This window comes from Macaca mulatta, chromosome 19 (assembly GCF_049350105.2).
Source record: "Macaca mulatta isolate MMU2019108-1 chromosome 19, T2T-MMU8v2.0, whole genome shotgun sequence".
Taxonomy (NCBI): Eukaryota; Metazoa; Chordata; class Mammalia; order Primates; family Cercopithecidae; genus Macaca; species Macaca mulatta.
The window spans coordinates 7,114,193-7,131,125 of record NC_133424.1 but is presented as its reverse complement, the minus strand read 5'-3'; the positions used below and the strand labels follow the sequence as shown (position 1 = coordinate 7,131,125).

Genomic DNA, 16,933 nt, shown 5'->3' with positions numbered 1-16,933 from the left:
CGCCCACCTAGACCTCCCAAAGTGCTGGGATTACAGGCGCGAGCCGCTTTGCCTGACTGGGCCCTTTCTATCTTCTGGATAAGTGCCCGTTTTTAAACTTTGACAGTAAAGTGCTTGCTGGGCAGACTGGGTGCATGACGGGAACTTCCCTGAGCTGGGAGCTCCAGCTCTTCGAGGGGGGATCCAGGTGGCCTGCCTCTCGTCACATGCGGCCTCGAGGCTTCTGCGTGCTGCAGCTGAACTGTTCTTTTGGAAAGTGGCCTTGACTGTGGCCCGGGAGGCCATGCTGGGGCTGCCCCGGACAAGGCAGTGGCCCGGATGAATAAATGGGTTCCTCAGTGCACTTGGCCCAGTCAGATGAGGGAGTCTTGTTTAAATGCTCTCTTTGTATCTGTTTGTTGTCCTGGAAGCGGTCAGAGATATTTAAAGCCCTTCCTGTTTTAGTGAGTGAGTAACATCTCAGACCCCGGACTGTCCAGTAGAAATCTTAATTATTATTATTATTTTTTAGCCGCATTAAAAAGGTTCAAAAGAAACAGGTGAAATTAATTGTAATAATATAATTGGTTTAGCTCGGTGTATCTAAAACATTATCATTTCAACATGTAATCAATATTTTTTAAGTATTGAGAGATTTTTACATTCTTTTTTCATACCAAGTCTTTGAAATTCAGTCTGTTTATTATACTTGCTGCGCATCTCAATTTGGATACAGAAACGTCATCAGAAAGGCTTGATCTGTATTTAGATTCCATAAAACTCACAGTTGAACAAAGAAGTAGATTCGTACACCCGAGCTGCTCCAGATGCATGAAAATCTTCGTTACTGAACCGAGTGTGGTTCCTGACTGGGAACCTCTCATAGCTACGATTTTTTAAATTTTGAAATAATTTTAGACACAGAAGAGCTGCAAAGATAGTACAGAGAATTCCCATAGGACCTCCCCCACGACCCAGCCTCCCTTAATGTGAACATCTCACATAACCACGGTCCAGTGATCAAAACCAAGACAGTAGCATCGGTACAATCGCCACGAACTAAACTAGGGACTGGTTTGGGTTTCCCAGTTTTCAGTTCATGTGCTTCTTCTGTTGTGGAACCCACCCCAGGATGCTGCACCGTTGCCTGTGTCTCTCTCCTCAGTCTTTCATGACCTTGATATTTTTGAAATGTACTAGTGGCCTATTACGCAGAATCTCCCTCCGCTTGCCATTTTCTCATGGCTAGTCCGTGGTTATAGAGTTCGATAAGAAGACCACAGAGGTAAATGCACTTCTGCTTACATCGTATTAGGAAGTGCCAGACATTTACACGACTCGTGGTTAACAGCCGAGGTTAACCTTGATCTCCTGGTTAAGTGGTGTCTGCCAGGTTTCTCCACTGGTTATTGCTTAGAAGAAGCAGGTCACTAAGTCCAGCCCGCACTCAAGGGAGAGGAATTAACCCCTCCATCCTGGTGGGCGTAGGTTAAAAACAACACAGTTAATAATACCCATTTTGGGAGAGATACTTTGAAGCTGTGCTTATAACCTGTTTTATCTTTTTTTAAAAAACACAGGTTGAGTATCCCTAATCCAGAAATCCAAAATAAAAAATGCTCCAAAATCTCAGGCTGGGCGCAGTGGCTCACTCTTGTAATCCCAGCACTTTGGGAGGCCAAGGTGAGTGAATCACCTGAGGTCAGGAGTTCGAGACCAGCCTGGCCAACATGGCACCCCATCTCTGCTAAAAATACAACAATTAGCTGGGCATGGTGGCACACGCCTGTAGTTCCAGCTGCCTGGGAGGCTGAGGCACAAGAATTGCTTGAGCCCGGGAGGAAGAGGTTGCAGTGAGCTGAGATCACACCACTGTACTCCAGCCTGGGTCACAGAGTGAGACTCTCACAAAAAAAAAAAAAAGCACCAGAATGCTCCAAAATCTGAAACTCTGAGCACCAACATGACACTCAAAGGAACTGCTCACTGGAGCATTTTAAATTGCAGATTTCAGAATAGGAATGCTGAACCAGTAAGTATAATGCAGATATTCAAAATCCGGAAAAAAAGTCTGAAATCCAAAACATTTCTGGTCCCAAACATTTTGGATAAGGGCTTCTTAACCTGTGGTACCACCTGCTAATTTTAGCCTGCCCCAGTGGTGGTCTACTGGTAATTTTAATTTCTTTCTTCCTTTCTACATTTATTAACTGGAATTTTTCGTTAAGGAAGAGCTGTCCCTTCTCTTCTGTTCACGTATTCAGTTATTTATCTCAACGTGGATGGGTTCACAGGTATTTCGTTTTTCTTTGGGTTATAATCCCGTCTGTTGTTACCTGTCTGTTGTTGAAATTGTTCTCGCATTTGGGCCTGTCATTTCATCATGTTCCCATGGTTTTGGGGGTGCTTTCACATTCTGGCACCACAGGCTCACCTTGTATTTCTCTGCCCCAGCCCTAGAATCTTCCACCGCTCCCAGGAGCCTTAGTTCCTGTTGTTGGAGAATGGTGTTTAAAAGCCAAGATCTGGGAGCTAAGTGTGCTCATTGCTGCTTGGTTATCACGCCTTCAGGTCCTCTCATGTGACAGAACTAGGAAACCACCCCACCCTTTACATCTGTGTTCCGTTCTATGTCTATCTGTGTAATATGAAAACAGACGCAAGTTCCTCTGAGGCTACCAACTCCATCCAGCACGAGCGGACTCATTCACACCTTCCCCAGTTGCTTCCTTGTTGCTGTCTCTGAAGGCGGAAACCTGGCTCCTGTTATCTGTACTGTGTTTGCTTACCTGTTTAATTCCAGGATACCTGGAAAATAGTTTGAGAATCAACAGCCAGCCCTCCTGTGTTGGCCGTGAGGGCTCGGCATTGGCGTGCAGCTCTTTCTGTCAAGTTGGAACCCTGCAAGGTTACAAGGTTATTTGTGGCAGCCCTTTCTTTCCCTGGTGTGGTCATGTCATGCATTTGTAATACAGTTGGCTTCGTTAGTCACACTTGCATTTCATCTTCGGTCTGCCCCCTCTGCCCATCTGGTTATTACTGATTTTTTAGTTCATATTCAGTGACGTTTACAGTGCAGAGAGTTGTATATCTACCAGGACTCCGCTCCCCCGCCCACCCCGCACATTCCCACTTGCTGTCCCTTTGAAGTCAGTCACCCCTCCCACCCCCAGGCCTTACAACCACTCATCTGTTTGCCATTCTTGTAGTTTACCTTTTCCAGATTGTCATAAGACTCAGACAGTATGCAACCCTTTTGTATCTGGTTTCTTTCCCTTAGTAAAGCGCGCTTAGATTTGTCTATGTTGCTGTGTGAATGAATCTTTGTAATTTTGTTGTGTTTTTTTCGAGGAGTGTTCCGCTGCATGCGTGCCTTAGGGTTTGTGTATTCGTTCACCTGTTGAAGGACGTCTGTGTTGTTTCCAGCTGTTGTGATTATGAATAAGGCTGCCCTAAACATTTGCATGCAGGTTTTTGTGTGACCATGTTTTTAGTTTATTTGGCTAAATGAGTGGAGATTGCTAGGTCACATGATATAGGTCTATTTAACTGTTGTTTTTTTTTTTCTTTTTTTTTTTTTTTTTTTTGAGACGGAGTCTCGCTCTGTCACCCAGGCTGGAGTGCAGTGGGACGATCTTGGCTCACTGCAAGCTCCATCTCCCGGGTTCACGCCATTCTCCTGCCTCAGCCTCCAGAGTAGCTGGGACTACAGGCGCCCGCCACCATGCCCAGCTAATTTGTTGTTGTTGTTTTTTGTGTGTTTGTGTGTGTGTGTATTTTTAGTAGAGATGGAGTTTCACCGTGTTAGCCAGGATGGTCTCGATCTCCTGACCTCATGATCTGCCCACCTCAGCCTCCCAAAGTGCTGGGATTACAGGCGTGAGCCACCGCACCTGGCGGGTCTATTTAACTTTTTAAGAAACTGCCCAGTAGTTTTCTTCTAAAGGGGCTGTGCCGTTCTGCAGCCCCATCAGCAGGAAGAGTTCCCGTTGTTGCTCCAAATCCTCGCCAGTCCTTGAATATGGTCAGGTTGTTTTCCTTTATTTTCTAGTTGTTTTCTTTTTTCTTTTCTTTTTGAGATGGAATTTCGCTCTTGTTGCCCAGGCTGGATGAGTGCAAGGGCGCGATCTCCGCTCACTGCAACCTCCACCTCCCGAGTTCAAGCGATTCTCCTGCCTCAGCCTCTCGAGTAGCTTGGATTACAGGCATGCGCCACCACGCCTGGCTAATTTTTTTTTGTATTTTTAGTAGAGAAAGGGTTTCACCATGTTGACCAGGCTGGTCCCGAACTCCTGACCTCAGCTGATGCACCTGCCTTGGCCTCCCAAAGTGCTGGGACTACAGGCATGGGCCACCACGCCCAGCCAACTTTTTGGGTTTTTTGTTTGTTTGTTTGTTTTGAGACAGGGCCTCACTGTGTCACTTAGGCTGGATGGGGTGCAGTGGTGCAGTCACAGCTCACTGCAGCCTCTGTCTCCTGGACTTAAGCAACCCTCCTGCCTTGGCCTCCCAAGTAGCTGGGACTACAGGTACATGCCACCACATCCAGTGGGGTTTTTTAAAAATCTTTTATTTATTTATTTTTGAGATGGAGTCTCGCTCTGTTGCCCAGGCTGGAGTGCAGTGGCGCGATCTCAGCTCACTGCAAGCTCCGCCTCCCAGGTTCACACCATTCTCCTGCCTCAGCCTCCTGAGTAGCTGGGACTACAGGTGCCTGCCACCATGCCCAGCTAATTTTTTTTGTATTTTTAGTAGAGACGGGATTTCACCGTGTTAGCCAGGATGGTCTCGATCTCCTGACCTCGTGATCTGCCCGTCTCGGCCTCCCAAAGTGCTGGGATTACAGGAGTGAGCCACTGCGCCCAGCCCTCAAACCCATGAGTTTAAAAAAAAAAAAAATTTAAGGGCTGGGCACAGCGGCTTATGCCTGTAATCCCAGCACTTTGGGAGGCTGAGGTGGAAGGATCGCTTGAGTTCAGGAGGTTGAGACCAGCCTGGGCAACGTGGTGAAACCTGTCTCTAAAAAAAATAAAAATAAAGAGGCCGGGCGCAGTGGCTCACACCTGTAATCCCAGCACTTTGGGAGGCCGAGGTGGGTAGGTCATGAGATCAGGAGATCGAGACCATCCTGGCTAACACGGTGAAACCCCATCTCTACTAAAAATACAAAACAATTAGCCGGGCGTGGTGGTGGGCGCCTGTAGTCCCAGCTACTCCGGAGGCTGAGGCAGGAGAATGGCGTGAACCTGGGAGGTGGAGCTTGCAGTGAGCTATGATCGCGCCACTGCACTCCAGCCGGGGTGACAGAGCGAGACTCTGTCTCAAAAAAATAAAATAAAATAAAGAGAGAAAAGGAAAAGGAAAAGGAAAGGAAAGAGAAAGAGAAAGGAAGATTTTTAAATTTTTTTGTTGAGAGAGTCTCACTATGTTGCCCAGGCTGGGCTCAAAACCCTAGCTTCAAGTGATCCTCCTGCCTCAGCCTCCCAAAGTGCTGGGATTATAAGTGTGAGCCACCAAACCTGGCCACATTCTTTGTTTAATTTTTTGAGTAACTGCCAGACTGTGTTTCAGCAGCTGTGCCATTTTACATTCCCCCGAGCTGGGTATGAGGGTTCTGATTTTTCTGCTTCCTCACCAGCAACTCATATTCTGCCTGTTTGATTATAGCCATCTGTCCTAGTGGGTGTGAAGTAGTGCCCGGTTAGGTTTTGATTTGCATCTCCCTGACGACTGACGGTAATAAGCATCTTCTCACGTGCTTATTTGCAATCCATACATTCTCTTTGGTAAAGTATCTGTTCAGAATTTTGCCCCTCCCTCCCATTAAAAAAATTGGGTTAGCTGTTTTCTTGTTGAGTTTCAAGAGTTCTGTATATACGCTGGATACAAGTCCTATACCTGGTATATGAGTTGCAAATATTTTCTCCAAGTCTGTGGCTTATCTTGTCATTCTCTCAATAGTACACTTTTGTCTAGCAAACGTTTTTTATTTTGACGGGTGGCTTACCGTTGTTTTTCTGGCAAGTGCCTCTGGTTTTGTGTCTGAAACCCTTTGCCACTTGAGGCCCATGCCTCTGTTTTCACTGTCCGCTGGCAGCGCGCACCAAGCCCGCTGTTGAGAGAGGTGGGGGGACTGCCGGAGGGCAGCGGGTATCTAGTAAGGGAGGCCCTTGTCATTTATTCTTCGCAAATGCGGTGTTTTTTTTTTGTTTGTTTATTTTAAGTGTGCGTTTACAGTGAGGAGGAGGAATTGCTTTTACTTCCATTCTTTGCTGGAGTTTCATAGATTTCTTCACGTGACAGGTATTTACCAAGTCCAGGCCCAGTGAAGACCAAGTGAACACGTTCCCCTCTCTTGTGGAGTTCACAGACTGACAGGGCAAGAGACAGCAGACACACGGGAGAGGAAGTGACCATCAGAATGAATTGCGGGAAGCCCCGCTGCCGGGTGCTACGAGTGTGTCACGGGGGCCCAGTTAGAAAGGGTCAGGAGGGTTCTCTTGAAGAAGTGAGATTGACTTCTTAAGTGAGGCTGAGAGGATGGGGTGGTCCCTTCTAGGGGGAGTGGCAGCTGTTTGAAGGGCAGAGTCCAGGTGATGAAGTGGGGTCTGGGGCGATGTGAGGGAGGTGAGCTGGGTGGGCAGAGCCGCTTATCCGCCGGGGGTGACATGGTGACATTTGCCGTTAGATCCTCCATAAGGGGTCGAGTCCTGTGGGTTCACCTGCCTCTTTGGGTGTAAGCTCTGTGGCTGTGGCTTCAGAAGCCCCCGCCAGGTGCCTGTCCCACGCCTGTCCCGTGTGTTCTGGAGTAGGTCAGTGACATTATAATGCAGACCTGGCTCCGCCTCTCCCAGAAGTAATTCAATGGCTGCCAAACAGGAAGTGCTTGTCTGTGCCCTAGAGTCAGTTAGGAGGCAGGGTCAGGGCCTCGGGAGGGGCTGCAGGGCTGACCTGGAGGGCTTCGATGCCCTGGTCCTGGGTGGGGCACGGGCCCCAGGGCTGCTGGCCTCCCCAAGCCTTCATGGGGGGCCCCCACTGACATTCACGGCCCTGCTGGGTCTGGGACCGGCTCTCAGGGTCTCTTTCAGCTTTACCGCTTGGTGACCCCGCCACGTTCCTGCTTTACCTTCCCAGCAGACTTTAGCACAGTTGCTTTTTGTCTTGCTTTGTTTTGAGGCATTAGCCAAGATCAGCAGCTGGACTCAGGAGCTCTTCTCTGAGGCATCATTTGATGTGACTTAATTTTCCTTGGCAATCCTTTTAGCCCTCACCTTTGTCTCTTTCATGCCAGTGCTGGCTGTCACACAGTCCTGCGTTACTGGCTTGGCGTGCTTGGCAAAACCGAGAGGGGTGGAGAGAGAGCTGCTTTCAGATGGGGAGAGGAGTCGTCTGAGATGACAGTGGCCCGCTGTCCTCTCCTGTGGCTGGCATCGGCTCACGGCCCCCTAGGTGCCCTGTAGATGCTGTCACATGAGGGGATGCCGGCCGGGGCACTTGTGTCTATTGAACCCGGTACGAACGGTGCCAGGAAAGGGGAGTGTGGCTGTTTGGGGCGGTAAAACTTGCCCTGCCCCTGACCCCAGATTCCTCTTCCTTCAGTCTAAGCCTCCCGTGACTTGAGTTGAAGGAACCTGTCCTGAGAGCAGGAGAAGAAACGCGAGGGGTACGCGCTGATTGTGAGAGACAGTCCAGTGTTGGAAATGGCCAAGTGTGAAAAAGAAGTTTATTGTGGTTATTTACCACTCATATTAGACCTCCTCCCCAACCCCTGCAACAAGCTGTCATTGGACAGGGAACCACAGCCGTCACCAGGCCCCTGTGGTGTCCCACAGGCAGATGTCTGAGGGCACAGGAAGGGCGTTTTGGTTCGTGCCATTAGGAAGTGTGCACGAGTTTACATGGAGAGTTTTAAAAGTAAGTTAAACCGTGCTGGCCTCAGAGCCTTAAGACCCTCAGAGGCATCTTCCTGACACATCCTGGGTGGCTTGTGTTGGGGGCCCTAGGCAGTCGCACATGCCAGGGGAGGTTCCAGGGACACCAAGCCCGGTGCCCTCTGCAGCCGCCACCCTCTGTAGAATGGAGATGGCTCTCAGCTGCAAATGCTCCCCCATGCGGGTTCCACTTGGGCTGCCCCTGCATGCGCTCAGTTTGAGACTAGGGAGAGCAGGTCTTGAGGCAGGGAGGCCGGGAGCCCCCTCTGGGCCCCCATTGTCTTCTCCCCTTGCCCCTGACCTGCTGGCGCAGAAGCCAAGCAACCCTCGCACGCCCTCCCTGGCTCCCAGGCTCCCAGGGCCTTGCAGAGTTCAGGAGGCGGGCAGCCCCTCTGGTGAGCCCATAGAGCGCTCCGCCAGGGACAATCGGCCGGTTGATGTGGCCGAGGGGGAGGCCTTGGCTGGTGGATTGCCGAGGGAGCCAGAACAGAAGCCACATTGTGTGCGGGGACCCGGGGCAGGGCCGAGCTGCCGCGTTGTGACAAGCCGCATGGATGCGTGCCATTTGTGGCGGTCTGTCTTTCCCTGGAGCATCCTCTGTTCCCTGAAGTGGGTCCCCATGCGCATCTGTGTTTCCTAGAGGGCGGGTCTGGAGCCTGGCAGAGAAGCACAAGGAAAGAAAGAAGGCGCCCACCGCTGCAGGGAGAGAGAAGATGCTGCGCAACCCTGCGCCTGCCACGGCCACCCCAGGACCTCCAAAGCTGGGACGGTGGGACGGCCCAGAGGCCCAGAATGCCTTCTCCTGGGTCCCTAGAGAAGGGGCTGGAAGAATTGGCTGGGCATTGAAAGCACCCATTAGGTTCCCCAAATTTCCTATCTCGGCATGTCCCTGATAAAATTCTTTCCCGGCTTCTCGGAGGCCATCTTTCCTGATTGATGTTTGTGCCTCCTGTAGAGACAGGGCTGCAGGACGAAGGCATCTGCCCTGTGGCTCCCAGAGCAGGGAAGGTGCTGTCCAGTGAGGGGGCCGGGAGTCTGGTGCCATGGAGCCCTGAATAGACCCTGCCTCCAGCTGGTCTCTGCCTGACACTGGCCTGGGGGACACGGGCTCTCGGGATGGGGCAGGGGTCTGGGAGCTGTGGGTTCCAGCGGCCTCAGATCAGGGTAGAGAGAGGCTGTCCTCATCCTGGGCATGAGGGAGGCAGGAGGCCCCGGGACTGACCACTCGCAGGTCTCAGCTCAGCTGCTCTTGGCCTGGCAGCATCAGGCCGGTGACTCTCATGGGCTCATCTTGGGGATACCTCCTCCTGTCTTCATTTGTTGTGGTCCAGATTTCAAACTGCCATTTTGCACGTGTTTACGTTGCAGGCTGCGTTCTCCCCTTTCTGGTGTCAGACTGAGGAGAAATCATTAAGTTTAGCCTCCAGATAATAGAAGCCAACTTTGAGTCTAAAAACGTCTGTTTCCATGGAGAGCGTTTGAAAATGTGGTGTCTGCCTTTCTGCCTCCTTTTTTTTTTTTTTTGAGACGGAGTCTCACTCTGTCGCCCAGGCTGGAGTGCAGTGGCCGGATCTCAGCTCACTGCAAGCTCCGCCTCCCGGGTTTACGCCATTCTCCTGCCTCAGCCTCCCGAGTAGCTGGGACTACAGGCGCCCACCACCTCGCCTGGCTAGTTTTTTGTATTTTTTAGTAGAGACGGGGTTTCACCGGGTTAGCCAGGATGGTCTCGATCTCCTGACCTCGTGATCTGCCCGTCTCGGCCTCCCAAAGTGCTGGGATTACAGGCTTGAGCCACCGCGCCCGGCCCTTTCTGCCTCCTTGCTTTGGTTTCTCATTGCTCATCGATGCAGGAATTGATTCCGATTATCGGAAATGCGAAGCGCACAAGGATGCAGGGTAGGAGCTGCCTTTTCCATCCCTTCGCCCCTGAATTCTCGTGCTCTCTCGAGAGGTTCGTAGCTGAGTGTGGGGTCCAGTCTCTCCCTTTGCATCTGACATCACACCCCCAGTGCTTTTGAATCTGAGCGCTGTAGGTTCCGTGGTGCTCTCAGTCTTGTGGTTTGTTTTCTTCTCCCGGCGATGTGTCCCGGGGGTCTCCGGGTCAGCGTGTGATGAGGAATAGCTCTTGAGCACCTGTATATGGGTTGGGTTCTGCCTTTCCCACTTTGCAGGTGAGGACGCTGAGCACAGATGGGCAGCGTCGCCTGCTCCGGCTGCACGGTGAGTGCCGGGGCCAGCTCGGCTCGGAGCCTGCCCTCTGCGTCACCTGCTGCATCTGTCAAGCTCCTTCCAGTGGCGGCAGCGTGCTCCACAGTGGGGTTCGAAGTTCAAGGGTACAAGAAGAAAACTCCCCCACCTCCCCTGACCAGGGCCGGCCCCTTCCAGGCAGGCCTGTAGGTGGCCGGCTTTCACTGTTTCACATAGGGCTGCAGGCCCTGAGCACACCTGTGGGAGGGGGCGGGGTCTCTGGGGTCTCCCTGGCCTCCCAGGCTGAGCGGTCAGGCAGCCTTGGGAGGGGTCTGGGCTAATGCTCCCCAGGCTGTCCTCCCAGCCAGAGACACCGCCGGCCTTCCTGCTTCCTTCCCGTTGGATTCCTGTTTCTCTCTGAGGCTCAGAGAGGTGCAGCAGCCCATCCAGGGTCACACAGCGAGCCAGTGCTGAGCCACTTCAGTACCCAGGAGTCCTCTGACTCCTGGTCAGAGGTTTTCAGCCAACATTGTGCTGTTTTACCTAAACCTGAAAAAAAATTTTTTTTTTCTTTTGATGACAAAGCCAAGGTGACATATGCAGGTTACAAGGAATTGAAATCCTCTCCATGATAAGCAATGCTTGTCCTTCCAAAACAGTTCTCTGCGTACGTGAGTCTGAGTGTGCATGTGAGGGTGTATGCGTACGGGTGTGTGGATGTGAGTGGGTGTGTATATGTACATAGGTGTGTGTGTAAGTCTGAGTGTATGAGTGTGGGTGGTGGGTGTCTGTGTGTACACAGGTGTGTTTGTTTTGTACACAGGTAGGTGAGGGGTGAGTATGGACGTGTATGAGTGTGTGCACATGGGTGTGTGCGTACGTGGGTGTGTGGGTGGGTGTGTCTGTACACGGGTATAAGGGCAGGTGAGTGTGGGTGTGTGCGTGTGCATGTGGGTAACTGTGGGTGTGTGTACGCACATGTGTATGAGTGTGTGGGCATGAGTGTGACTCGTACCTCTGAACTCCCTGCCTGTGGCCCTCCGGCGTCAGCACAGGCCACTGTGTCTGGTTCTGGCTACGGTCAGTGTCGTGTGCCCTGGCATTTGTGTCAGCTGTCATTTACCTGACTGTTCGGGGGGGGGGGACATTTGGCATCTCAGGGTCTCCCTCTGCAGGGGTGCCTCGGTGACCCCCTTGTACATTTGTTTACACTCTCTGTGGATATTTCGGTTGGATCTCATCCTGGACGTGGGATTTGAGGGATGGGGTTGTTTCTTTCTTGGACATCTTTTTTCCACGTTTCTGCTCTTCCCTTGCTTTCTCGCCAGACTGTGTGTCAGCCCCATTCCAGGTTGCCGTGGGCCGGTGGACGCGAGAGCCTAGTGCCTTACAGCTGTGTCCAGAGGAGGGGCAGGGCTCTGTGGACGCGAGAGGCTTTTGATGTGTAGACTAGTGGGTTTGGCATTTATTGGTTCTGTGAGGCCTCGGTGAATGGCCAGATGCCACGAAACCTGCGCTTCCTCTCCTGGCAGCTGGTGAGAGAGTGATGCCCTCCTGGAGTGTTGGTGTGGACCGACGAAGGTGTGGTGGGGTAAGGCCTGCGGCCCTGCACACATCCCCACAGGGCTTGCTCCTTGCTGCCAAGGTAGCCACCTGAAGCAGAGCAAGGCATCTGCCTGCTGACCAGAGAAGGCTCTGGCAGAGGCTCCATCTGGGCTCCATGGCGGGGACTTGCCCAGTTCCCCACTGTCTTCCCAGCTCCAGGACAGAGGCAGGGTGGTAGGGACACAGGTGGTGTTGCATTCAAATTCAGAGCTGTGAGGCAGGCTGGGGGCGGGGCCAAGCATATCTATTTAATTCTTCTTTCTAATATAGACGACTTAAAAAACATACACAGAAGCAGAGAGAACGGCAGAGCAGCCGCCCCCCACCTCTGGCTCCCACAGCCGCCAGCCTGCACGGGTGCCTTCTCCTCTCTCCTCTCTAGGGTTGTTTTGAATCGGGTCCTAGACATCACGTCTTCTAATCTGTTAATATTTCCTGCTGTGCCTGTGAGAGATAAGATTCTTAAAACAAAACAAAGCAAAAACCCTAACCACAATATCATTCTGGCTAGAAATTGGTAAATTAGTAATTCTTTAACATTATCACATGCCCAGTACCATCAGTTTCCCCTGTCATCTCTCACACACACAGTCAGCCCTCTAGAGCCTGCAGAAACCGAAGGAGGCTGTGTGTGTGTGGACATACATCTTATAAAATACGTGTTCACGTCAGGATTCAAGTAAGGTTGGAGCTTCCCTCTCTCTTTCCATCTTTAAGTCAGGGTCTTGCTCTCACGCAGGTTGCATGCAGTGATCTGATCATAGCTCACTGCAGCCTCCAACTCCTGGGCTTAAGGGATCCTCCTGCCTCAGCCTCCTGAGTAGCAGGTGCTACAGGTGCATCACCACACTCAGCTAATTAAAAAAAATTTTTTTCTTTTTCTTGTAGAGATGAGATCTCACTGTGTGGACCAGGCCGGTCTCAAACTTCCAACCTCAAAGCGATCCTCCCGCTTCAGCCTCCCAAAGTGCCGGGATTGCAGGCATGAGCCATTGTGCCAGGCCCAAGCATTTCTCTTGATTGCTTTGTCTCTTAAGCGTCTTTAAACCATTTTCTTCCTTCCATCTCTTTTCCACTTTCTCTCTCTCTCTTCCCCTCTCCGTCACCCTACCTTTTCCCAGCCACCACCACTTCTTTTTTCCTCCCTTGCAAATTATTATTATTATTATTATTATTATTATTATTATTAGTTTGAGACAGAGTCTTGCTCTGTCACCCAGGCTGGAGTGCAGTGGCGCGATCTCGGCTCACTGCAAGCTCCGCCTCCCGGGTTCACGCCGTTCTCTTGCCTCAGCCTCCGAAGTAGCTGGGACTACAGGTGCCTGCCACCTCGCCCGGCTAATTTTTTTTTTTCTTTTTTTGTATTTTTAGTAGAGACGGGGTTTCACCATGTTAGCCAGGATGGTCTTGATCTCCTGACCTCGTGATCCAACTGCCTCGGCCTCCCAAAGTGCTGGGATTACAGGCGTGAGCCACCGTGCCCGGCCAAAATGTTTTTTTTAAAGCCCAGCATATGTCTGTGAACCCTGGGGCCTCAGAGGGGAATGCCAGGCAGCCGCTGGACGAGCTTGGCAGGGAAGAGATGGCCAGGAGACAGCCGAGGTCGGCAGGAGCTGGAAGACCTTGCAGGAGGGCTGGTTGCGCTCCCCTCACACCCAGGATTGGGAGGGAAGGCTGGGTGTCCTCCAGGTGGGGCGTGGGGCAGAGAGACTGTGGCCTCTCAGAGGTGGTGGCGCCAGCAGGCGCTCCATGTGTGGCCCGCTGGTCACAGGGCCTTTGCCTTGATGTGCCTCGTGCCAAGGCCAGCTTGGCCACTCGGCCCTGTGATCCTCATCCCAAGGAGCACTGGCAGGCGTGGCGGGCTTGCTGCCTGGACTCCCCGCCCGGGACACCGGATGGTGCATGCTGCGGTCTTTGGCACAGGCACCTGTTTGGCCAGTTCCTCTGCATCTTAGTTGCCGAGGCCAGAGACGCTGGCTTGTGGCCAGCAGCCTGGGAGTGGGCAGCTAGCTGCTCGTGACCTGGCCCGGGAACACGTGACTCTAGGAGGCTCCTGCCATTAGTGGGTCACAGTGCAGTCCGGCTGGAGTTGCTAAGGGTGTCACACCTGGGCTGCTTGGCCAGCCACCTTCGACTTTGCCAGTGCTCACGGAACCTGCTGCCAGGCCTCAGGGGCATGAAGGTGCTGCCGTCCCGACATCCCCCAGAAAGCTGGTTTCCAGGGATGGCCAGGAAGGGGTTCGCAGCCCCCTGGGGTGCTCCTAAGCTTTGTAGGCCCAGGTCTCACATAGAGGGCGTGCCTTTTAGTCACTCCCAGTGCCTGCGACTCACTGGCAGCTTCCAGCAGCCAATCCCGATCCCAGGATGCTGGCCGCAGGGTACTTCGGGGCATGACCTCTACCTGGCCGGTGGGGGGTGTCCTCCCTGCTTTCCGGTGCTGCCCTCTCTGCAGTCGTGAACATGCCGGATCTCCTTGTTGTGGCTGCCTTCCCTGTTTGGTTTGTGTGGGCAACAGGAACCTCTCCAAGACCTGGGGCTTCCCGAGAACCTCTGCTGGGGTGCGCTCGCTCTGCTGCTGCCCAGATCCCCTGTCCGATTCAGCATCTTCATCTGTGATGGGGGGATACCAGGAGCACCTGGGTTTTGGGGCTATGAAGCATTTGTGTCTGCTGAGTGCTTAGAAAGTGCCTGGTCACCGTCAGCGCTCTGCAGACACTGACACGGTGCAGTTGGTGTCGCACTGGTGTCACTGCCGCGTGGCTGTTTCGCCTTTGTAGCCTGACTGTCCGTAAGATTAGAGACCTCTCCTCTCTCGTGATCCCTGCCGGGATCTTGTGGTAGGCGCCTGTGGCATTTTTGGTGGATACATGAGTATCCAGGGACGTTCAGCAGACACAGTGCTAGCCCAGCACCAGGCCCATCAGGAACACAACAGGACGGTCCCATGGTGTGTGGTGTTCATGGGTCAGTAGGGTGCTGGGACAGAAGACAGACGTGCTTCGGACTGCGAGGAGAGCTGGCAGAGAGTGAGCTGTGCTCTGTGCTTGGGGACAGCAGCAGGCCGGGGTAGGGGCAGGCAGGGGTCAGGAAGGGGTGAGCTGGGTGGAGGAGGCTTGGAAGAAGGCAGCATGTCGCTCTGGCTACACCGAGGATGTGGCGCCTCCTCCAGGCTCATCGAGGCCGTTGGTGGGCTGGGCGCATGGAGATACTGTGGCCTGAAAGGGGGCTGTGGTAGAAGCGGGTGACGGTTAGGAGGCAGGTGGTCCAGGAGACAGGGGCCGGCCGAGGAGCTCGGGAGAAGTGGCTGGACTCGCTGTGCAGCAGGGGTGCACAGCTGGGGTGCACAGCCGTGGCCAGGAGCGTGGGTGGAGAGGCGAGGACCCGGTTCTGAGCCCCAGGGTGCCCCATTCCAGGCAGTGGGCAGAGCTGGGGAGTGTCCCTGGGGCATCCCAGTGCTTTGGTACCGTCTGGCTGCACCTCCCCAGGTTCCCTTGTTAGCCCAGGCTGCTCTGTGGGGGCGGTGACGGCTCCTGTGGACGATAGGGTGCTGCGGGCTGTGGCTGTGGCACTGCGGCAGACCCCCCCAAGCTGCCTGTGAAGAACCTGAGGCCTAGGAGGCAGGACCGCGGCCAGGCTCCCGCTGGTGTCCCTCAGGCCCTAGGCTTTCTGCACGAGGATGCTTCCCCAGGCATGTTCACCCTCTGCACAGCCTTGCTCCCGGCATCCACTCAGAAGTTACCAGGGAAAGTTTGAAGCATTTACAGAGGCAGATGCAACAAACTCTCGTAGCTGCCACCCACCCAAAGGTGGTCCCTGCACAGCCAAGCCTGTGCCAGCCTGCGCTGCCCTCTCGGTCATTCTGGGGCAAATCCCAGATGTCCTCATTTCATGTGTAAATATTTCAAAAGAGGCCTCTAACAAGACAGTGCTACCAGGACCACACCCATGAATTAGTCATCTCGTATGTTACCATATTACTTGGTGATATTAATTGATGATTATAATCCCTTAGTCTCTCAATATGCCAGTGTTTAAAGTCCTGTTTTTTGTGTTTGTTTGTTTGAATCAGGATGTTGATGAAATCCACACGCTGCGATTCGTTGTTTGTAGATTCTCCCGCCCCCTTCTCATTCACGAAGTCTTTTTTGGCTTTGCGATTTATTTGGTGAAGAGTCAGGACCATGTGTCCCGCAGAGCTTGGTACCATCTGGGTTTTGCTGCTTTTGGCCATGCAGTGGCACTCAGGGTCGCCCTCTGACTCGCGTGTCCCTGTCTCGGGCGCCTGAATCTGGAGGCTTGGTCTTTCTGTGTGGCTGCCCACGTCTCTGCCGCCGGCCGAGTGGATGGCAAGATGCTAGGACGCTCTCATGGTCCTTCGTGGGTGGGCTGGGACAGTCTGTGCGGGTTAGCTGCTTGCCTTCTCCGGGTTCACCTAGTGGTGTTGCTTCTGTAGGAAAGGCAGGACAAGAGCTCTCCTCCCCTACCCTGTTCCCCTTTATCTGCCAGGTTCCAGCCAGCCCTGCGCCCAGAAGTGCCGGCTTGCGTCTGCCCTTTGCGCCGTAGGCCGGAGGGTGTGGCTTCCTGAGACCTGGATGTGACCGTTGTTCCTGAGCTGAAACCTTTGTCCACCTCCGGACGGGGCTCCCCTCCTCAGGGGCAGCACCACCACCTCTCCCCACCGCAGCCGCGCTGGAGCCCGGGGGTCCCGCGAGGACACTGCAGCCCGTGCCCCTGTTTCCCGTGTGAGGCTGTGCATGCTCCTGGCGGTCCAGCCTGGGCACCCATCCACCTCTTAGCCTTCTTGAGCTGACCGGCTCCTGGCCATCCTTCAACCCCACCACAGCCCCCAGGGAGCCTTCCCAGCCCCTCCCACCCCTGGTGCTGCACCATCCCCCCTCCAGTCTGCCCTAGCATCTCACTCCCGTGGCTCACTTGGAGCTGGACCAGCTGCGCCCCTCGGGGGAAGACAGGAGAGGAGTCCTCATAGTCCCAGGTTCCCAGTTTGGCAGGGACCCACACCCCCTGGGACAAGTGTCTCTGTAAAGGCAAGGGGCACAGAGGAGGGGCACGCGGCCACATTTGAGTCCTTAGGGAGAGCAGCGTAGGAGAAGTGTGGACTTGGAGGGGGCGTGTCGGTTAGGGATACGTCCAGTTGCTCAGACCAAGTGTGTAGTGGGGCTTCTTGTAAGGGCTGGTCTTCTTACAGGACATGAAGGCAGGAGGTGCCAGGG

At 53.5% G+C, this 16,933-nt stretch overlaps 1 protein-coding gene across 9 annotated transcripts in view; it reads left to right on the top strand.

Annotated features, from left to right (window-relative positions):
* MLLT1 (MLLT1 super elongation complex subunit) overlaps positions 1 to 16,933 on the top strand; it is a 76,899-nt gene that overhangs the window by 35,594 nt on the left and 24,372 nt on the right. Inside the window, exon 1 of one of the 9 annotated variants that reach the window (XM_077979609.1) lies at positions 13,782 to 13,884. The exons of the other annotated variants lie outside the window; for them this stretch is intronic. Coding sequence (XP_077835735.1) covers positions 13,879 to 13,884 — 6 coding nt within the window. The 5' untranslated portion in view covers positions 13,782 to 13,878. Of the gene's footprint in view, positions 1 to 13,781; positions 13,885 to 16,933 lie in introns of those variants that run through there. 9 annotated transcript variants of the gene reach the window in all.